Below are 23,295 nucleotides of genomic sequence, written 5' to 3' on the forward strand. Positions count from 1 at the left end.
AGAAAATAGAGGTAAACATATACTAATTGCCATGCTGTATGTGTAGTTTGCTAATAAAATTTTGTGAGAATTTCTTTTATTTCTGGACCTTTCCAGCCTTTGCCATTCTTTTTCAATAATGGGCATCTGTGAACCTTGGGTGCTCCCTCATGTGTAACAGTGAGATGCTGCACCCATAGATGACTATTATTTGAGACTTGCCAGTTAATTAGTGGTTAACTTATTTAAAGCGTGATTTATCTGAAATTAAAGTGTGTCATGGAACTAAGGCAAAGTATATATCCATGGGCCAAAATTACCACTGAATATCAGATAGGAGCAATCATACTAAAGACTAATAATGATGAGCTTATAAATATGTATAGCCACATTATTATTATTATTTTGGAGCATTTCATTCTGTGAGAGAAATCAGTTCCCGGCTTTACTTCCAGATGATTGACAGTTCAAGGGTCACACATTGGTCTGTTTCTCTTCCTAAAGGAGGAAATCTAATTTTAGTCTGAAAGAGACTTAAAAAATCCTAGAGCAAGAGGTCATCCAGCTTTATTAACTGCACTTTGGGCTAAAATCTTTGATGGAGAACTATGAATTTGGAGGTGAAAAAAAAGATTCTTGTAAAATGTTGATGTCTACCCAGATAGCATGTTAGATCTTAAGAGCACCACAAGTCATGTGAAAATAAAATGCACTGGTTTTATCAGAGAATCTTTTAGGCAGCAGGAGGAAGGGGAAGGAACTTGTTCATGTGAGCACACAACACATGGCTCCAGAAATACTGCTTTTGTTTCCCACTCTCAAGTACAGAAGGCAAGGAAGGAATTCCTAGAAATCAAAACTGTATTAGAAAAATCTTCAGGTATACAAAGTCAACAATCAACTCCTGCAGAAACAAAACAAAATTAACAAAAATATAAATGCATAGGCAGAAGCTACTGGTCCTTTGCTGTTATAAGTGCACGTGGGGTTTCGTGGTCATAGTGAAGAAACCAGCAGCACACAACATCCCAGAATAACAGACAGGTAGGTAGCCATGTACAAAGCTTCCTGGAGTTTTTGGAAGGATTACCACTGGCTTCAGATGGTTTAGGCTACTTCTGCATGGTCTGTGAAATTCCATTGATCAGCACCTCTAACACAGAAGTTCACAGCCCGACATCTTCACAAAACCAAGCCACTGAATTTCACCTGAGTTCCTGACCCTGCTAACACGCTAATCTGAATGTGGATTCTAAACCAAAACTAAAATATTTCATGAGTATCCCTCCCTAATTTCAGAAGTCTAGTGGTTAAAGGATACTTTTAAGATAGGGGAGGTCTAAATTCAAATCTAATATTTTTCTGATTTCAGATATAGAGATTTAGGGGTTAAACAAACATGGAGAAAATAACTCACTAGACTAGTGAGATAAAATTCCAATCTTTCTTTCAATTAGAATTTTCTTCATTTATATTGAATGGAGCAATTCTAGTTGAATACTGGATTTCAGCACGATTCCAGAATTCTTCAAGGAGAGCGATGGTTTTTCTGAACTGTGGAAAACATTGGTGCAATTTCTTGCCCCAAAGTGGATTTCAGAGATATATGAACATGGATCTCACACATACCAAAAGAGAGTATCACTTCTGCTCTTTGCAAGAAAAGATGAAGTTGACAGATGAAACTAATTCCAAGAGTCATTTGTAGCTGCAAATCCAAAATGGGAAAAGGTGTTTTCCTCTAACCCTGTGTTCGTTTAACAGCCCTTGATGGCAGAGCAGAAGTCTGAACATTTCTTTGTCATTTCCTACTGTTTAATACTTCACACAAAGCACTGGCTTCTTTGAACCCTATTTTTAGGTGTCTTCTTCTGCCCATAAATTATGGATAGAGCTCTGATTTCACTAGGGAGAAGGCCACCTGAAAAAATGTTCTAAATCTTTTTAGACTTCATCATTTTTCCTCCTTCAACTTACTTCACTTTAACAATAACTCTAAAAGGACTGAGATTCAAATGCAGCATAAATTGATGCATCTGCTGAGCTACCCTGGTTCACATTAGCTGAAAATAGAACTCCAGTCTGGAAGGGACAGTCCAGTATCATAGAATCAGACAATGTTGTAGGATAATACTATGAACTAAAGCAGGGCCAAAGGCCTTGCAAAGATTGCGTGAATTAAGTCTGTAAAATAAATTAACCTATAAAATAAATTAACCTATAAAATATATAAAGTGTGGTTAGGTGTGAATTTTTCCTTGTTGTTTTTTTTTTTTTTTAATGAGAATTAGATCTTCAGCAGGTAGTTACTGTCATGTTTGGAAATGTGTTTGATTTAAACAAGGCAAAGAAAATATGATTTTTAAAATTATTTTCCCTTCCTAGCTTTTCCATCTTTTGGTGGAAATGGACGATAAACAGTAATTTCACTGAAAGGCTGAAAAATCATGAGAATTTTAAGGTGATTCTTCGTGCACTATGGAGAAATTTTACTGATGATATTTACCTGTTTTCACATTCTTCTCAAGGAAAATGAAAATATATTCTTTTACAATAGTTAGAAAAGAATTTAAAAGCATGTTATTTTACTCTTTAAGGGTTGAAAATTTCAACCTTTAAAATTGACAATATATTGCAAGCACACTTCTGAGAGGAGAAAATGAAATTTCCTAAGGGTGAGTTTGTCACTGGCAGGGCCAAATCAGCAAGGGCTGAGTAATTTTTATCAAATGAATCTGGTATCAGATTAAGGAAAAAATAACATGTGGAGATGGAAAGGTATGCAGTATGTATTTTTACTCACCCATACATTAATTACCCATTGTCTTAAATCCTACCTACAATCAGCTGACTCATTTGACCCACCAATAAAAATAAAATATTATGAAAGTACTGAGGTACCACATAATGACTCATTTAATATCTTTGGCCACCTGAATTCTCAAATAGGAAATGTTTTTCTGTGTTGTTTAAGTCAATATTAATGTTTCTTTTTATTTCAAATCTATTTTTCTTGTAAAAGTCAATGACGGCAAGCTACTGAGCTTAAAATGCAGTGTGTATATGTATATATATAATGTATATATAAAATGCAATGTGTGTATATATATATATTCAGGCAGATAGATAGGCCTTATAACATTAACTACCCAAGCGTGAGATTTTTGAAGAAAATGTGTTAGGAGTGAGTACAAGGAAGGACCTGAACATCTACAAAGTGGTGTGTTGTATTTTTTTGTGACTGGTTGAAACCAGACCCTGGTTTATGAACATATTGCCTGTACCGTATACATGTGGAAGACTTAAGACCTCCATGCTGAATCCCAAACCAGAGGCCCACAGCTGCCTTCCTCAGCTGGTGAGGATGATGCCCTGCTGCCAGTTCTGCCAAGCACTGCCCAGGAGGGTGCCTGGCAGGGGGGGTGAGTCTGAGTCTCCAGGGCTGGTGGTCTGAGCACAGAGCTCTGAGGTGTGCACCTCCTGCTCCTCAAAGAAAGCCCAAATTTGTGTCTGCACACAGCTCAGTCTCTGTGTGTATGAGATGTGCTCTGAAAGTGCTGTAGTGATGATACAGTGCAGAGGATCTGGGTGGACTAACACTGAGATCAAAACTAAGCCCACAGATGTTTTCCAAGAGCAATTCTTTGGCAGCTATGCCTTCCCCAGAAAACAATATGTCTGTTTATTTTATGTGTGGCCCAAGTTCAGTCTTTGAATTGATGAAGATGGTGGATGTTACACAGACAGGCAGGATCACATCCTACTATCATGTCAGTTTTACACAGTTCTGACTCCACTGACTTTGATGCAGACATCCCCAAATTTAAGTTGACATCAGATGAAAGAATCCATGATATTTCTAAGGAGCTAATGTCCTTAGACAGTTGGTTTTATGCTCATCTGACATATTATTCACATAGGTTATATCATGGTTAGATTTAAAACTGAAGTTGCAAATTCATTTTAGAACAGATATGTCTTTCTCTGCTTTAGCCTAATGGTCTAGGAGCTGTGAACGACAAAATACTTTTGCTTGCCAAAAATACAAGTTTCTGTATGCAGCTATTTCTCATAACAATGTAAAAAAGAAATCTGGGTCACTTCAGTTGTTTTGTTCCATTAATAGTTAATGTGAGTTACTGCCATTGAAAGTATTCTAAAAGCAGGGATTTTAATGTTTTTTCTGCATTTACAGGCAAATAAACAAAAAAAATATTTTTAGTCAAAATAGTTAGGAAATCCTTCATAAAAAAAAAAAAAACAAACATAAGTTTGACATTATTTTTTTATGGAAACATGCTACTTCTGATTTTTATGAAAAACCAAGATTTTTATACAAAGCTCTTTCCCCAAAATATCTGCTTTAAGAAGAACCATGGTTTCCTGTACTGCAAAAAGAGCAGGGGGGAAGAAGGATCCTTTAATGTATGTACAAACAATTTCAAACCTAGTAAGTTGAAGGAAACTGTTTGTGACAAGAGAAAACTTTGAAATCTAGTTGCTCCTGCTGTTCCTGTTAGATTCCTTGCCACCTGCTTTTGCTGAATCAACATTTCCAGACAACTGGACCAGATTCAGCACAGTGGGGCACAGGTAGGCTAATTTAATTCCCTCCTTCCTAAGCAGCTCGAACTGTTTGATATTCTTTGTTTTCAAGCCTTCAAGACAAATATACAACTTTTGTGCAATTCCTTCTTATTGTGGTCTGTCATTAGGAATCCCCAGTAAAGAAGCTGGGACTGCCAAGATCACTGTGGAAACACTGGAGCAATAGTGATGCAGATGATGAAATACAGGAATGTTCATGTGGACTGACACGTGTGTATTTGCCAGAGTGGCAAACATCCAGTGCAGGTGGTGTGAAGGCAAATGCAGGCACAGAGAAGGGGGAGCAGGGATGAGGGTTCCTGGGAGTCACCCCTGCTGCCAAGGGGCAGCTTCTGAGCCTGCCCAGCTGCAGCAGCACAGCCCCGTGCCCAGGGCTCGTCCTCCTGCCCACTGTTCCCCTGTAGGAGTGTGACCACCAACAAATGTTGTTTTCAGGGACACCACTGTCCCATTTTTCCCTGTCCTGAGGATGAGGATGGAGCTACCTTCCACACTGTGCTTCTGCCTTCATATCCCACAGGACCCCCATTCCCATAATATTCCTGCATGGCAAAGGGGAGGTGAGGAAGAACTTTCCTATGTAGATAGTGGGGCTGTTTGATGTTTTTAATACAGTGTTAATTTATTGTTATTGCTGGTTGTATCTGTGTCCTCTCAGCTCCCCCTGCTCCCCCACCATCACTCCCCTCCCACTCCCTCGCTCCAAGATTTTATTGAAAGCAAAATTATTTTGCCCAAGTAAGAACTTAGGTCTTGGCTAATATTTCACTAGTTGCACAGCTTGAAATCACAAATAGACAGCATTTCCTTTTGAAGAAGTGGCAGACTGAAAAAGGTGAAAGATAACAGGGCAAAACCCTGAGGACAGATTTGTCCTGCTCTTTCTGAGGAGTTAAGAAAGAGCAGGGAGGACAAGTTGGGGGAAAAAAACTCAAACATATACTTAGCATTTAAATCTTGAATTTCGAAATGAAGAGTATAATGTTTAAAAGTGTTATTTGTCATTCTATATGATTTGTCTTCTCTTTCTTTCCTTCCTCCAACATTCCCTCCCCCATGCCAGCTTGATCTCTTTGTGTGAGTGTAATAATAGATATCTCAGCAAGGCACCATCTTTGTTAACACGCTTCTGAAGCTCTTCTAAGCTGCTGTTTTCAGTGGAAAACTCTGCTGCTTTATGATATGATATCTTTCAATATAATTTCCCTGAATGATTCATATAATTATTGTGGCTACTTGCAGGCAAAAAAGCCCCCATCCATTATGCCCTCAAGAACTGCACGACAAGCCCTACTGACAAGAAACACACATGTCAGTCTGTAGCCCATACTCTGCTTGACTCACTCACATTTTGGACTGACTTCTGAGCAGTGATTCAGCTAAGTCCTGCCCAGCCTTCCATGCTGATAATATAGGGAAAAAATGAGAAAGCAGCAACATTAGACTCATTGTATTCTCTCAAAACCAAGAAAAGCCTCACTGTTTTCCTATTGCAGTTTTGTTGACACTTCCTTGCTGGGGCCATAGTATTGGCATATGCTTATTATTCACCAACTTAAATATACTTTCCTCAGAAGTGAATTACATGACAGGGAAATTTTCAGCTCATGTCACTCTTCCAAAGGGTGCTAAGTTTATTTTTTTGTTCTTGAGAGGTTCCTATAGAGCCGAGCCAGAGGAGAATGCACCCTGGGTGATAGGTCTACAGCAATGAGACACGATTAAATAGCATTTTCTTAGCAGGAAGATCATTCTGAAAGATGACGGTATCCCTGGAGCTGCTCTCCCTTTCCAGGAGCAGAAGATCCTGTTCAACAGCTGGGAGAGAGCTGGTGGCCCTCACAGCTCCAAAAATCACATCCATATAACTCCTCAGCATAAAAAGATTCACCTCTTTGAAACTGAACAACCTCCACTGCCCTTTTATTGTCTCAAACCCATCCACCTTGAACATGATAACTTAATTATATCCCAAACTGGGCAGACTGAAATCTCATTTGTGACATGATCCTTTTGGTGTATAATAGTCTTAACAAGCCTTAATTTTCCACTCTGTCTTCCTGTCATAGTTACTTACCACTGCTAAGAATAATGAGATAAAAATGTGAGGTTGAACCGCACAAAGGAAAAAAGAATCAGTACAGAGCAAGGCTCACATGGACTTCCCACAGAGGAATATCTAATGGCACTCCTGAGGCACTTCTAAGACTCAGCTGCTTCTCTGGACTTCAGGTGAAGAAAGACCATGTTGCCAGATTTTGGGGGTGGTTTTGCTTTAACATCTTTTTTCCCCAGACATTGTCAGCCTGAAAGGCATGGCTCATCCCTTCTGGCCCATGAAATCAAGGAAACTACCTATCTACTCTAGCAAATGATTTCATTTGCACACACTTGCCTCAGCATGACCAATTCACACCACCTCATTGTATGACCTTGAGTAACTTGTTTTTTTTTATATTTTAGTTTCAAAACTTACATTTTTAAAACAGAAGTTTCTAACTTCTATTGTAAAAAATATCATCCAAATGTATTCCAAATGCATTCTGCTGGATCCAAAATACAGAATTTAAATTTATAAAAACCAAACAAAATCGCAAAAAAAAGCATGATTTTCAGACATTAAAGGCAACATTTCACTTAGTAATTTATATTTTTCAAAGACCTTGTCCCTAACTTGTGGAAACATGGATCTATGATTCATTGAAAATAACTGTCAACAACTTAAATGTTTACGTATTTACTTACTCATATTGCCACGAAGCGTTAGATAAAAAAAAGAAAACAAAAATAAACCACCTTAAAAGTTTGCTTTATTTTTTTTTGTCTTTAATGGTTGTTGCTGTTGTTTTTTGTTTGTGTTTTTTTTTAATCTGTTTCACTAGCCCAGACTGTTTGATTTTGTTTAGTGTTTTCAGCTGGTTTCACCTTACATCTAAGGTTAAGTCTGAAATACTATTATCAGTCCCACAGATGACTTTTCAAGGACACTGTTCTATTGGAATGTGATATTATATAGAAAATAAAAATCCTAGACAAGAAAATCTGTTTCTATTTATGCACATGTGTGCATATGTATATACATTTTAATAAAAAATATTAAATTCTTGGGGTCCTAATAAACTGTCATTATTTTTTCAGTCATTATTTTTTCTTTGTTAATGACTTCATGATAGGAACTTAATTTTAAACTTAAAATGTAAGCTCAAACTTACATGGTCACTCTAAAAGACATAGCAAAGTGTATGGGGATTTTGCTTCCTTTTCTGGTGAGGGATATCTAGGCAGGCATAAATCTGAGCACTTCTTACCAAACACTGGCAAAAGCCAAGAGCTAAGTATGAAGGCTGAAGGTTTTGTCTCAGAACCCATGCTCTAATTTATGCTTTCAAGCACCAGCATCACAAAGATCAACATTCTTCCTGAAGCTTGACCCACTCTCCCCACTCCAGTTTATCACCTTCAGGGTCCTGGTGCACCCCAGACTTTGGCTGAGGACATTTTCCTCCTGGGATGTCACATCCCTTATCAGAGATGGCCTTTGGGGTGCTCCAAGGCGGTCCTGTGTGGTTTGGGGTGTCTCAGGGGACAGCAGGTGAGGGTCAGAAGGGTGGGTTCACAGACCTCATATGAGAATTGAGGCTTAAATCTGCTTTACATTGAATTACTTGAGCTGACTTTGGGTGCTGCCCTTTTGCCAAAAGCAGCTGTATCACACAGCTCTTCTTTTATGAATGTTCTTCTCTCTCCTGGCCAAACACATGAGTCTGACCTCATCATTATTCCAAGATACTTAATGTCTAATGAAAAAGATATTTGTTAATATTGAATTACATGGCTGTATTTGTTTGGCGGCTAGCAGTTTTAGCTTCTCTGACAAATATTCCAACTGTAATGTTTAATCTGCTTGAATACATGAGAGAATACAGACTCTTTTTTTTCCCCTTTGTTTTAAAGTTATCCATTATAATTAAGATAAATAATGTCCTGTCACAGAGCACAGAGACCAGAGTCTGAGTAGATCCCATCTGTGTAAGTGCTGGAAACCTTATTGCAGAAATCTCCTTTAGTCAGCTCCTTTGTTGCGTGTTACCACATAATTTTTACCTACAGTCATCCAGGCTGGTTTTGCCTGGTGATGCATCTGCGGTCTGGACTTTGGGGATGGAAATGAGGAGAAGCTACAGAGGACTTGAGAGGCACTGTGCAAACACTGCATCCCTTTGTCTGCTGGCTGCCCTTTCCCCGGCTGGCGGGGCCGGGGCACAGGGATAGCGGGAAGCGCAGGCTGTGGGTTTCACCTGCAGCGCCTCGTTATACAGACCCACCGTGGCGTTCAGTGCCTCGCTCTTCTGCCTGATTAAAGATAATAAGGGACAAGTCACTGACAACCCTTTGAGGCAGGGTGGTTTCTGGAGATAACTAGGGGATGGATTTGTATCGCTGCGTTTATGTTTAGGATTTGATTAGTTTTTTTGCTTTATAACTCTAGCGATATTTTTAGCTTATTGAGCATTAGAGCAACCTTCTCTCCAGTGACCAGTCTAATACCTCCAAAGCCCCACAAGGGGCTGTTGGGACACTAAAGACCATCAATCCTTATGAATAATGCATCTATTTCCTACCAAGGCTCAAATCCCATTAATACTATAACATTATTACGTCTCTTATTTACTCTTTTGTATGGGATAAATGATTAATTCTGAACATTTTTTTTTTCAAATTAAGAAGAAATATCAGTAGATCCAAATCATTTGTAGAAAAATCATTGGTAGAACATACCAAAGTTATTGCCAGAAGGAAGTGGTTAGAAATAGAAAAAAAAAATGAAATAAGAAATAAGGCATGCACATTACAAGGTCCCACCTAAAAATGCCCACTAAAATGCATTGAAACCCCATGTTCTGCATGGGGAGTTCCCATCCTGATGAGAATGAACCCAGAATTAATCCATCTGTGACAGACAGGGGGATTGAATGGAATTATAATATGGATATTATAATATCACCAAGGTTGTCTGTCTGACCAGAAAAAGGAAAAATGCTGAAATCATCAGAACAGGTTGTAAAACTACTTTCTCTCTCTTTGGATGTGGGTAATTCCAAATATGTTGTGGCCTAATTAGGCAGAACCTGGATGGAAGAGCCTCTCTCCCTGTAGGTTCACAATAGCAAGATCTCAGCCTCCTCTGCATGTCTGACTGCTGCTGCTAATACTTCTACTGCTGATGAATAATTAATTACTGTGAGGATCTACTAAAATCCAGTTGCCCTCAATGTCCTCTTCATACTTAGCAAAAGCAAATAAGTAAACCCCAGAAGACTGAGTAACTTGCCTAGCAGAGCTTGGAAATGAGCATTAGTCATATTGGTGCATGCTCGAAGATAAATCTTATAAATGAAAAAACATACTACTGCATGTGTAAGGTGAAGTACATAAAACTCAGAAAAATACAGCTTTGCATGCATAACTAGATTTTTGATATATTCAGTATCAAATCCAAAAGGCAGCACATTACAAGAAAAATATATTACTGTATTCAGTGTAGATCTGCAACCTTCCTGAATTATTACTGAGCAGTTTGCTACAGAATTCACCAATACATTGCCTTCCTCAGCCCCATTAGGTAATTTCCCTTTGTCCAGAATGGCCACACACTCTACTTCTGAAATGCACAGAGGCAATAAAAAGAATATGGAGGTTTAGCAAGTGAGGCACTGAGGGACTAATATTCAGCAACGCTAATTCCAGCTAAATTTATATTGTATTGAAACAAAGTGCTGTTAAAGAACAGCTTGGCATACATCGAGACATGTGGTTACCAGATTACTTTCTATCTCTGCTCAAAAACATTTAGAGAATTTCTCATTAAAATTATTTAAAGTGAAACAAGTCAAATAAATCTACTTAAGCTGTTGTTGCATTGCCTCATTTGTGCTGAAAAAATGTTGCTTGTTTTTTACACTCTATTTTAACTGTACATATGAGGCTTTACTTGCCCATTAACAAAATACATCACCTCCCAATTGCTTTCTATACCTCCTTAAATGTTAAACATAAACATATATACCATCTGTTTCCTATCATGAACCAATCCAAAATGGCTGTACTAGACACCTCCACATAATAGATCATCTTAAAACACCTTAGTGGTTTTGCTTTATGGAGTTACTTTCCTGTGACAAATTATAAACCTATACTTCAAGAACATGACCGATCTGTAGCCTCAATTGCAAATTCTGGATAGTTTCTCTCCATTTTAACAAAACGTGCTGGCTTGTACCTGATGCAGCAATTTTTTTAAAGCCATAAGGCTACCTCTGTTGCTGTGATATCCTGCAAATTCAGTTAATTTCTCCAATTAATAATTTCTCAGCTAATACTTCATGAAGCATACTTATTGAAACCACTACAGTTCAAAATAGTCACAGTTATAACTTACAAAATCATTATATAGCTGTTGTGTAAGTGAAACTGCAAAACAAATTACAGGGTTTATCATCAGTCTGCAATCAAAAATAAATTTCAGGAGGAAAAAAAAAGCACACTTCTATTTTAAAAAAATCATCTTTGCAATGCTTGTACTTGTGAACTCCAGCTATCAAATGTTCAACAGGAAATGGACAAAATATAGTCATAAATGTCATTGAATGAAAATTTGGTTCTGAATGGATTTCAAATGTACTTTCTCCTCAGGTTCAGCTCTACGAAAAAATGACTGTCTGGAGCAAGTCGAATTCAGTGAGGAATTTCTCCTTGACTTAAATGAGCTTTTGACCAATGCCTCGCAATATTAATGCATGAACTTGCAAACCCTTATTTCCCAGGGTAGCTCCAATGAATCCTAGACTGATTAAACCTCTGTAGACCTGTGTGCAAAAGCAATACTCTGTCTGCTCATTCTCCATTAAATGTAAGAGCTCAAATGGTTATGAGACAGTATTGCTACAGGTTTGATCAAAAATAAATGCCATATATCCAAGGACCATGAATAAGGGATGAAACAGCAAGTGTAGAGGTAAAAGACCTGAAGGGAAAAAATATAAAGATACCATTGCCTTGGACTGTATAATCTCAGCAGAGCTTCTTGCCATGTCAGAGGCTTTATTTCAGAAGTACCTGTTAATGCCTCTTGGCTACACAATCCCAGTTGATGAGGCAGACTTCTGTGGAAGTATGAGCTGCTTGGTAACCTCTTGTCACTAGAAATAAAGAACTGGAGTACTGCTATTGTGGCTGAGTTTATAAACCAGTGCTACCAGAGAGAACAAATCTGCAAAAGTTTGAGGAAGAAATAGTGCACATATTTCCTATCTAAGCCATTTTTTTCTCCAATGAATTTCTGAAGAAATGGAGGAACAAGGAGGAAATACCAGGTTTTTCATTCTTTAAAAAGTGATGGGAAACCTTTTCTACCTGCCTCCCCCCACAGAATCTTGTGCCGTTAGAGCTCCCTTATTGTTTCAGTCTACCTGAACTCCACTCTCCAGACAAGGCTGAGGAGACCTCCAATGGATGGGCCACAAAGCTTTCCTCTTATCAAACACTGTCTCTCCCTCTTGTGTAGATATGTGAGGCCACGTACTCTTTCGGTGCTGCATAAAGAACACTCAGCTACTTTTTGAAACAATTGCCATAATGTTCTTCCTTCTCCTTGTTTCTAGTTTTGCTGCTGCTATTTGTGTGATTTACAGAGGTTGTTTCTATTCCTCAGAGCTTTCAGAGCAATTAAAGAAAATAAAGAACAAATGCCCAAGTAGTTGAGAAGAATGGAAGAGGCAAAAGTTGGACACAAAGGCAGAGATACCATGAACAACTCCTAAAGAGGATAGAATAAAATACAGCTTGTTTTCAACATGACTTAACAGGCCCAACAATTCCAGATTCAGTTTATTTCAAATTGCAATATGGTTTGGAGGGGAGACAGTCAGTAACTTCTAAACAATATAAACATCCAATTTAATAAAAAAGCAATCACTTGTCTATTGTGAACTTCAAAGTCATGCTGTATTTATATTACACAGTTGTTCAAATAAGCTGGTAAACTGTGATACACCCTACTTGCACTGACCACTTGTATGTCTGGATTTTTCACACCCAAGAGGCTAAAAACCCCTCCAAAACAAACACCCAAATGGGTTGTTTTGGGATTTTAACTGTTTCACCTTGATGGTTGCACAAACATGCCATATCTAACCTCTGTGCAAACATGTTGGCTCACAGGCTCTGTCCTCCTCTTCACCTTTCTAACCTCAGCTGAAGTTGTTGGAACTTGCAGAGGCTACTAATCTATCTCCATACCTCAGCAACCTGACTTCTTCACCCTCAAATTCATGTCTCTTCCCCTCTGCTCTGCATTTCAAAATCCAGAATTAAGCAAACCTGCAGGAGATGTGCATGTTGAAATACACTATTACTTTCTGCTTTGTAGTTTCCTTCTTGCCCAATAGCTGTCAGTAGTCTCTTTTTTTCTGCACACACTGCTATTTTTTCAGTATAATCTCTCTGAGAACTAAAAAAAAAAAAATAGTGGGCTCACAATAACATCCTCAATAAAGGACTTTTCAGGCTTTTTCTTTTTTTTTAAGGTAGAGTATGACACAGCCCAAGATGACACACACCAAATAAACAGGAAAAAAATTTGCCAATTCTTCTATATTACACACCCATTGAACATTTTGGGTGGAGAATCTCTGAGGTCAAGCTCAGTTCTTTAAAAATATTTCCATTTCTTCATGAGTAGGCAAAATATCTCAATCCCTAAACTTCAGTAGCCTTTTCTATTTCTATTGAAACTTTAACTATGTTTCCCAGAAGGCATCTGTGTTCTATTGCATGAGATATACCAGTGGTAAAACTTAATGTACCCCTCCCATTGCGGACCACTAATTTGCCTAAATTGCCATTTCTGCCATGCCTAATGCAGGCATTATGTCCATTTACCAGCCCACTGCAGGGCTAACTGGAGAAGGTGGCAAGGGTCCCTTTTCCACATTGCTTCTGCCTCAATCTCTATTTATTGTTTCAGTTCTTTTGCATCATTTTAGACCATTTCTAAATCATCTAAGTCCATTAAATGTTAACACAAACCGAATTCACATGCTCAAAGACAGTTTCTCAATATACTAGTTTGCCATTTTGCCACTGCTTTGACTCAACGCTTGACAGACTTTTAACACCCGCATGAGTGAAGCAGGAGCCACAAGGCAACATGAAACAAGTTCTGCATGGGTCTCGAGCCAGGGTGCATGCCAGGCATGCTTTGAAGAGCCATTGCTCTGAAAGAATGTGGTTCAGAGAGGTTTGTGTTTAACAGGTTCAAGGCCACCACCAGCATGTGGGTCAGGTCAACCCCACAGCAGCCTCAGATGTGTGTCTGGAGCAGGCAGATCTCAGGCAGTCCCTTCCAAGCTCTCCTTCCCACAGCTGCACCTCAAGGTTTTGGGTTTGCTTTCCCCATGGGCCAGGCAGCTCCAAGGCCCACACTCAGCAGCAGCTGCCAAGGGCAGGCGCCTCCAGCCCAGCCACCACCTCTGTGGCTTTGTCCTTCCCTTTGAATGCCCACTGAACCTCCTTTCCCACATGCCAAACTCGTCCCATGTGCATTCACCTCTCCAGAACAAGCGATTTGAAATGAAGGTGCAGCCTTGCAGTAACAATCACATTAACTATTTATTCCGCTGAGGCAAACTATGAGTCAAGAGCAGCTTTTCAGAAATGGAAGAACTCCTAGTTTCTACTGCCAACATTATTTTCCCAACAGGGCTTGTCTTCCACAAAGTGACCTGACCCAAAGGTGTTTGCACCTGTGACCAGGTGTGACTCAAGACAAAGCAGCAACACAGTACTTGACATTGTTTGGTGTGTAGGACTTGGAGAGAAGAAAGATGAAAACAGACACGTGATGCTGATAAGAATTTCTTTTTATGTTATTCCAATAAAAAATACATTCATACAGAAATATAACAATCTTGCAAAAAACAATTTCAAATAAAATCTTGTAAAACAAAATTTTTACAAAAATCTTACAAAGAGATTCTTTAGATAACAGGGTGCTTCAAAAACAAAAAAAGAAATTTCACTAATAGAAACTTTTTCTTCTTAAATTTCAAGCAAAAATGTTTTATTTTTTTTATTTTTCAGCTTGATTGAGGCTCAGTTATCACCTGAACAAAATGTACTTGCTTATTAAGAAAATTACAGGCATTTGACATATGGCACACAGCCCCACCCCATCCACACAAGTCTGATGGTATTTCACAATTGAGACAAGCCAGTGCAAGTTTTTTTTTTTTTTTTGTTTTGTTTGGGGTTGGTTTGTTTGCTTTTAATTTTTTTTTAAATTTCTTGTTTATAAGAATTATGGCTAAGCCAAGGACAATGCAAACAAGGAGTTAAAAATACAACAAAACCCAATTGTAAATAGAAATTCATTTTCTGGAATTTTTTTTTCTGTTTGGGGGAAGAAAAAAAAAGTGCATTTTCAGGCAATTTAAATTAAAAATGAAATGAGAATGATTTAAGCCTGTGTGTTCCATAGAACCAGATCACTTGCATATACTTTTTTTAAACCACTTATCTACATACATTTCCAGGAAGTTATACCAAAATATTAGCAGAGTAAGCAAGACTGAAAATTCATAGTAAAAGAAACGGGTCACATGTTTCATTGCATCAACTGTAGTGAGCTGGTTTAAAAAAACAAAACAAAACAAAACTGGTTTTGGACAGACTATTCCTACTCTAGGGAAAAACAGTCTTTATTTTAGCTGAACTATGTAAAATTAGAGCTTAACCACCACAACGACTAGCTCACTCACAGGTCCTCCAGTAAGCTGGAAGGCCAAAACCCGAGTGTACTTCTTCTGCACACAGCTAATATTCTTTTAGCATGCCAAAATTCGGTTCATATCATTCTTAAATGGCCACAGATACGCTATTCCAGACAACCTAATAACTACAAAACACAGTCAGCAGTCTGAGAAGGACTGAATGCCAACAAAGCCTTTAGCATACCATTAAGCTAAAGGTAAAGCCTCTAAAAATGCTAGGTTTTAATTAACTGTATCTTTCATTTCTTTGTCTCCTTAATGACCATATTGCAGGGAGGAAGGGGGAAGAGGGAATATTTTGATGGGCTGTGGCATTTTCTAGCTATGTGTTCTAATTCTTTTCCTTTTAAAAAAAATATTTATATATTATCTATATATATACACACATACACAGACTGTACACACAAATATACATACACAATTATTTTTCTGCCCACTTTTAAAAAAAAAGTAATATAGTTTCTTTCTGTATGACCAACAGATAGCTAGATATATAGATGTGAAACTTGTGCCTTTTAAGCAAATACATCTTTTAATACTTCTGTATCTTTAATATGTATGAAAACTTGACATATTAAGTACAGTTGGGGTGTGTATATACACAGTTGTTGTGCAAGGTTGATATAAAAAAAGTCTCAAGGTGGCAGAACTGGTCAGGTATTCAATTGGCTTATGCATTATACTGTAACACAGTCAAATTGTCTAAGTTAAACAAATACTGTACTGACATGAATGACTTTTCTCTATATTTGTCTTTGTGAAGGAGGACCCTGGAAGTAACCTTTTTTTCCCCTCATATTATACATTTGATACAGTACAATGCCAGGTGAAAAGAGAGCCTTAATAAAGCATGCATCACCCATACCCCTGTATAAGACCCCCTGCAAGAGAAGGTCACTTGCATAAGGCACCATTATTAAGGTCAACAGTGCATTAACAGCTAGAAAACCAGAAGTTAGTCCTCAAGGCATAAATAAGAGAAAAATTAGCTGCATGAGAAAAATCAGTTTCTAACCAATAGTGGTTTAATCCACCCAACAAAAAAATTATTCATGTTCCATACATTATGTAACATTAGACCAATTGTATTTTAGCTGCTCTTAACTGGAATCAAAACTGCAGTCCTGATTAAAGAATGGAAAAGCATATAGTTCCCCAGAACCATGCAATAACCTTTGTATTATAATGAAAAGTTATAGTTGTGTTACATTTGTAAATACACAGCTTATACAATGGATTACAAATGAGCTCTGTAGCAAGTAAAACAAGCTACTTGACACATTGCACGTTTAATAGCTGCACCAGACACCTAAAGCTCCTCTCACACAGGAACAGGGAGGTTCCCCATTTCCATTCTGGCATCCTGACTCTTTTTATTCCCCCCTTTCCCCTTCTCAGGTTTTCCCTCTAAAAAGGTGCAGACACCCCTCCCCCCACCCCTTGGAAATGATTGGTGGTCGTCCCATCTCACGAGATATTCCTCACATACAAGACATTCAGACTATTTTTTTTCTCTTACAGTTATAAAACAACCACAAGAAAAAAAATGTGCCTCAGCATACAGTCATCAAGAGATCCTCATCGCATACAGTCGCCCAATCATTAACATTCTCAGTGCACATGCTCACGGCAAAGGCTTAGGAGCCACTCAGAAGGTTAGATACCAGTGTATGAGTCCAGGAAACCCCAAACATCACGCACCGCGGTTGCTATGCCGTTCTTACATGACTTATTAGCCCTCAAAAGACCTTCAAGGAAGTGAGGTCCTGGAGGCAACTGGGTAGGGTGCAAAATGGCATGCTTTGGCTGGAACACGCATCCCTCCGCTCAAGGCTCTTCAACCTTGACGCCTCTTAGCCCGCAGGATTCACCTCTTGACCCACTCAGAGGTGTCTCTTCATGTGAAGGGCCAGGTGGTCAGACCTGGAAAAACACCTGCAAGGCAAGAGCGAGGCTGCGCGTTAGCCCGCGGCCACCGGAACGCGATGCGCCACGCGCACGCGGGGCTGAGGCACCTCCCCTCACTTTGCTGCTCCCAAACACAGCTGCTGGAGGAGGGACTTGGCATTCCCGGGACACACAGGAGTGCTCAAGGTGTCTGTGGGCACCCAGGAGCTCTGCAGATGGGGGTGGTAGCACTGCAGACTTCTCAACACTCATCTGCAAGATCAGGCTCCAAACCGCTTCCCAACGATTAGCAAAATGGAAGGGTTTTTCCAGCCTAAATAGGCAATGCTTCCTTAAAACTACCAGACATGGTGGTGTTCCCAAATAATTCCTGTGAAAAGCAGCCTAGACTGGCTTTCCAACAAGCGTTAAAAATAACTATTTGAAAGGGTGCATTTCAACCACATACCTGTCACAGTGACTACATTTAAAAGGCTTGGCACCAGTGTGCTTTCTGAAGTGTCTGGTTAATTCATCACTTCTTGCAAAACGCCACTCACACCCTTCCCATGAACATCTGTAAGGCTTTTCCCCTACAAAGAAAGCAGATTACATGTTAGTCATGACTTCATTCAAAGACAGGTGCTATAATTTTCTATGTAAACCTCCTTCACTCCTCCAAAGACAGACAATTTTATTCAACCTATCTGAATGCTTCAGAACACGCAAGCAAAGAAGGCTCACAAAATTCATCCACATGATTCCTACTTGTCTTGCTGCAATAGCACATCAAATAATCTCATTCTCATGAAAAATAGTAATAAAAAAAAGTGATTAAACAGGCTCCCAGGAAACAAAGGAATCCAGCCCTCTACCATTCCTGTTCATCCGTAATGGCAGGCTTACTCCCAAAACAGGTACCATTCACCTCACAAAGGTGATTAAAGACAGCACAGCTAGGCTCCAAAATGCAATTAGGCTACTGTATTGCATCAAAGTCCTCTGTCACTCACTCATCTGCATTACATGCAACCTCCTTTTTGCTGAGCCACTTATTCTTGGAAAAGCCTGCATACCACTTTGAACACTGCTATTTCAGCATTCAAGAAATACCACTTCCATTCACAGGAACGTTCTCAACCAGACAGCACCAGAACACCAGTTCTGCAATACTTCTGAGCCTGGCAGCTATTTATGTCTGCTCAACAACCACGGTTTCAGGGGAAATAGTTTTTTTCTTTTGAAATAATCCTATTTTATCTGACTTCTGCACAACAATGGGAGCATCCGAGCTTGCTCAGACTTCCCATAAAAGCCACAAAATGTTAAGCTCATGAGTCAAAATAGAATCTTCCCCCTGAATTCTCTTTCCCACACCTTAGGGGGAAGAAATAAAAAAGCCAACCATCCATATAGGTGTTTGGACTGGTACACCAAGAACACCACGCCAGTTCCTCACATTAAGCCATGCCTACTGAGCCAAGGCACAGCACTACATATCTAACTGCTGTCATAAAGAGATGTCAAATAATAACGCTCAAACAAGCACATCAGCAGGCTACTTCAACCATAAAATATTTATAAAAGCCCTGAAGTGTCTATCTTCCTCACTTTCTTTCCCAGTAACACACAGGATTGTTATTTTTAGTTCAGGTTTCATAAAAATAAAATGCTGTTGCTCAGTAATTTGGGATCAAATTATACAGTAGATCATACATTTAAGTCCAATTGGGCAGATGTGTCAGAAGGACAACAACACACTGTGGCTTTCCAAGATTTTTTGCTGATAACAATGGCACGCATAAGTGTTAAATGAGTTACAATTATAGCTATACTTAATATAATCAAGGCCTTGGTATGTCTGATAAAATAGACCAAATGTGGACTGAAGCATAAAAACAAGTTCTAACAGTATTTAAGTGATCTGACTGATTTTTTGATATACATTCATTTTTTTAGCAAAGAAAGTCCTAGATCACTTTTGATTTAAAAATAATTGTCAAGAAAGGCCTGGCACCTATTTTGGCTGGACCTTTGCTCCTGAAGACCACGTGCTGCTGCAGCTTCCCAGCCGCTGCCTACTTAGACGAGTGGCTCCTATTTGCTATGACAGCAGCCTAATCCACCAGCAAGTGCCCTGGCTCATGAAGGGAATGAGGAAGTGATGTCGTCCATGCTGGTAAGCCTCTGCTGCTATTACATCATCTCTCCAAACCTGGGCTACCACCCAGTGATTGAGTAATGCCGTGACACCACCATCACCACCACCACGGGGTATTCCCTACAGCAGTTGCCAGGTCTTAATAAGCATTAAGGGTTACTAACCTGTATGAGTGCGCTGATGTGCTTTCAGATGTGAACTTTTGGTGTAAACTTTCCTACACCCGTTAAAATGACACCTGTGAACACGCCTTCTGCCATCGGGCGAGGTGTCACCGGCGGAGGGTGTACCTTTCTCTGCAGTCTTTCCAGTGGTACCGGTACGGATTTTCCCCGGTGAATGCAACTCACCCGGCGTACAATTCCATATCTGGGAAGAAGGCTCCTTGCTCAGCTCAGGAGACGAAGGGGGAGTGGAAGTGACAGATGAACTCAAGTTTCCTGAACTGGCTAAAACATCGCTTATAGGGTCAGAGGTAAACTTTGTTGTGGGCGAGAGCTCCTCAGAGCTGTCTGAAGATTCACTGCTCACGTCAGAATTCAAACTGTTGGTCTCTAAGTTCTGACTAGCAAGATTGTCCTCTTTTGGGACACATGTGTTCTTCAGTTCAGATTCCTCCTTTTTCTCACGTGCCAGAATAATTTTGGTCCAGAGATCCTCTTGGCTATCAAATTTGATTTCAGATGCAGAAACATAACAGGGTTCACTCTGAAGATACCGTTCCAGCTCCAGACATGTCTAGGTGGAAGAGAAGGCAAAAAACAGAGGAAAGTTACAGGCCTGCTTAAAAATAAACCAAATTATTTTACACTTCAAAAGGCATGCAGGAATGTAGTATGTTCGATTTGAGGTTTCTGGGTTCAAAACAAATTAAAGGCTCCTCAAGCCGTAACTAGGTGACTGTTACGATGAAAATAAATCAGTTTTCAAGACCTGGGCAAGAGTTCAAACACACAGCTGAAGGTGCAAGTCAGCTTTGGTTTCCAAAATAGCATTCTAATGACTCAGTAAAATTATCATCACTCTCATCATAAAATCTGTGTTTTCAGCAGGCTGATGTTGAAAAGGACCGTAGAGAACCACAACATAAAACTACACTTCGCTCTTGCACCTTGACTAATTTCAAGTTGTTTTGTATCTCTCTCACACAAACATGAGGCTGAAAAGACCCAACTGAACACAATGTGCTCTGACACCCAGCTAAAACCCAAACCCTGTGTCAGAAAACAAAGCCACATTTCAGCATGGCTGCAGAGCTGCCGGCCTGTCTTCTGGGGACATCAATGGAGCAGCAGACATCCTCCCATTTCCTGTGCATGAGAACACAGCACACTCGACTTTCAAAGAATGTCATTTCCAAGCACACTGGCATGCACACCACATAAGCCAAACTGCTCCCATGCGTGTTCAGAGGAACATGGAGAACTTCAACAACAGGGGAGAGGGGAGGAAAAAAGTTCCAGAATAGAAATGTTCTGTTCTATAGGATGCGAAATGGGAAATTACTCTGAGGTCCTGCTGGGAGTCCCACAATGAACAAGAACTTTATCTACTGGCCAAGAGTGCAACTGTATGAGTCATCTCTTTCTTTCACGCAATGCCAAAGGAGACTTCCTTTTAAAACCATGACCATCTGCCAAGAAAGTATTCTGCAAATGTACATGTAACAGTACATGGACAACTTCCCCTCAACCACATTCTCCTGACTCCATGACAGAAAACAAAACAAAAAACAAAACCACCCTAAATGGATGAAACTGTGGGTTTCAATTTCATTTCACCCTGCTGACTTTCTAGTCATCTTTCAGAGAACAGAAAAAAAAAGGAAAAAAAAAAGGAACGTGAACTGTTATGGCAACAAGCTGATGTTTCGGGATTATTCTTTCCACTATAGGAAATGATCCATATGGAAGCTTTACACAGAAAACGGACACACCAAGTTTCCAAACCAAACACTACTTATTTTAGCAAGATCATCTTTTCTAAGCCCGGTAGCAAAACCCGGTCCCAAATGCCACACATTCCCTTCCCTGCCCCTTTCCATCTGCCCATGAGCAGAGCCGCCATGGGAGCAGCCTCCTTTCTCCCCAGCACTGCTCCAGTAAACTGGGTCACATGCTCTGGTCAGGCTCCGAGTGTAGGCAAAAATTGGACAGAAAAATCAGAACCAGGAACAACCCCCAAAACCAAACCCACTGTTGCACACGGTATTTATGTATTTGTCTATAATTAGGGAACTGGGTTGCAATGCTTTCAAAAACAAGAAGGGTTTTTCTATAGGGACAGCACAATAGTTGCTTTGATTTTCCGTGAAAACAAGCAAAAAAAAGCATTTATTAAGATCTTGTTAAACTTTCATATTCCCGGCTAATTTAAATTCCTCATTAGGTAGATTAGTAATGGGGAGCAGAGTGAAGCTCTCCGAGTTTAAATGCCTCTGAAGGCTACTGGGAACGAGGGCTGGCGCTTCGCCAAGAGCCCGAATGCCTGAAGGAAACTACTTAGCTCCATTTCAATCACGTACTATGGAGCTGCCGCTCTGAAAGGGGAGCGGGGGGGAGGGAGAGGGGAAAAAAAAAAAAAAGTCATTGCATACAATTAGTAGGCATGTGAAGGTTGCAACACTTTGCATTTCAACCTTCTGGGAAAGGCTCCCTCGTCCTTGTGCAGAGCCAGCAGGTATCCGATCCGGTGCCCGGGCTGAGCAGCCCCCGCCGGGCAGCGAGCGGAGCGCCGGCCCCGCGGGGCTGTCAGACCCCGCCGTCCCGCTGCTCGGATCGCAGTAAAGAGAGGAAGGGAAGGAAAAAAACTGGGCAAAAAAATATGTCCATTAAAGGGAAGAAGGCTCCGTTCTTCTCCCTTGCCGGCCACGGCAATTAGCACAAGGGGATCGCTGTCATATGACTGACAACTCACGGGCTCGACAAAGCTCCCTGCGCTGGGAACAGCCGCGCTCTGTACAGGGACATACACATGCACACACACGGACACAGTGTGCACCGACACTCCTGCAGGGCTTTTTCCCCGTCTTCTCCAGGAACAAAAACAATAATAGTATACATTTGCAGAAAAAAATTAAACAAAACAAAACCAAAAAACACCAGCAGGAAAAAAACCCAAACAAACAACCAAAAACATAAACCACAGCACAGGGCGCAAAGCAGCCCTTGGCCAAGGCAGGGAGCTCGGATGACAAGACCCAGCTGTGGAGTCTGGACCGGGTACAAGCGCAAAACTTTGCCAGGACTCGGTGTGGAGCGAGCGGCGGCTCGGCGCGGCTGCGGAGCGGAGCGGCCGCGGGCGCTGACAGCCCCCGGCAGCGCCGGCGGTAAACAGCGAGAGACGGGGATGCGCAGCTCCTTCATCCGCCTCGGGACTGTTCCCCCCAGACAGCCGTCTGCTCAAAGCCGAAACACCTGCTTCAAAACATCTCTACACATTTGTGCTGAATTCTCCCCAAACTCCTCGCTGACACTTGGGCTTGATTTTTTTTTTTGCTTTTTTTTTCTTTTTCTTTCTTAAATCCGCTTATCCTTTAATACGGCTTTAAAAAAAAAAAATCCCCGACAACAACAACAACATCGACATCCTCATTTACCTGTTGCCAATATTCCTCCAGGGACGGCAAGGCTGAGAAGTAACCCGTGTCGTGCACAATCTGGAGTTCCTGGAAGATGCTGCACATTGGGAGAACATCCATGTCTCAAGTTGCAACAACAAAGTCAGTGCTGGTTACCAAAAATACAGATGCCTCCTTTATGTGCAGGGGTTGCGGGGTGTGTGCGGGGGGGTGTCAACCTCTGCTCTCAGTTTTCCAGCCCCCCCCCCCCT

General features: G+C 40.3%; 1 protein-coding gene across 1 annotated transcript; it reads right to left on the reverse strand.

The window, feature by feature from the left end:
- Positions 1 to 14,489: 14,489 nt before the first annotated feature.
- Positions 14,490 to 23,293, reverse strand: KLF6 (Kruppel like factor 6). The gene is made up of 4 exons (XM_005426739.3): positions 23,063 to 23,293; positions 19,629 to 20,202; positions 17,773 to 17,896; positions 14,490 to 17,351 (listed from the first exon to the last, which is right to left on the reverse strand). The coding sequence occupies exons 1-4, from the start codon at positions 23,162 to 23,164 to the stop codon at positions 17,300 to 17,302; spliced, it is 852 nt and encodes a 283-aa protein (XP_005426796.1). The 5' UTR covers positions 23,165 to 23,293; the 3' UTR covers positions 14,490 to 17,299.
- Between the last annotated feature and the right edge of the window lie 2 nt (positions 23,294 to 23,295).

The sequence above is a fragment of the Geospiza fortis genome, unplaced genomic scaffold (genome assembly GCF_000277835.1).
Source record: "Geospiza fortis unplaced genomic scaffold, GeoFor_1.0 scaffold270, whole genome shotgun sequence".
In the NCBI taxonomy this organism is placed as follows: Eukaryota; Metazoa; Chordata; class Aves; order Passeriformes; family Thraupidae; genus Geospiza; species Geospiza fortis.

Coding starts and splice junctions, on each gene's coding strand:
- KLF6 (XM_005426739.3), bottom strand. CDS start 23,164: ATGGATGTTCTCCCAATGTGCAGCATCTTCCAGGAACTCCAGATTGTG. Junction 17,897..19,628: donor ACATCAGCGCACTCATACAG/GTTAGTAACCCT, acceptor CTTTCTTTGTAG/GGGAAAAGCCTTACAGATGT. Junction 17,352..17,772: donor AAATGTAGTCACTGTGACAG/GTATGTGGTTGA, acceptor CTTGCCTTGCAG/GTGTTTTTCCAGGTCTGACC.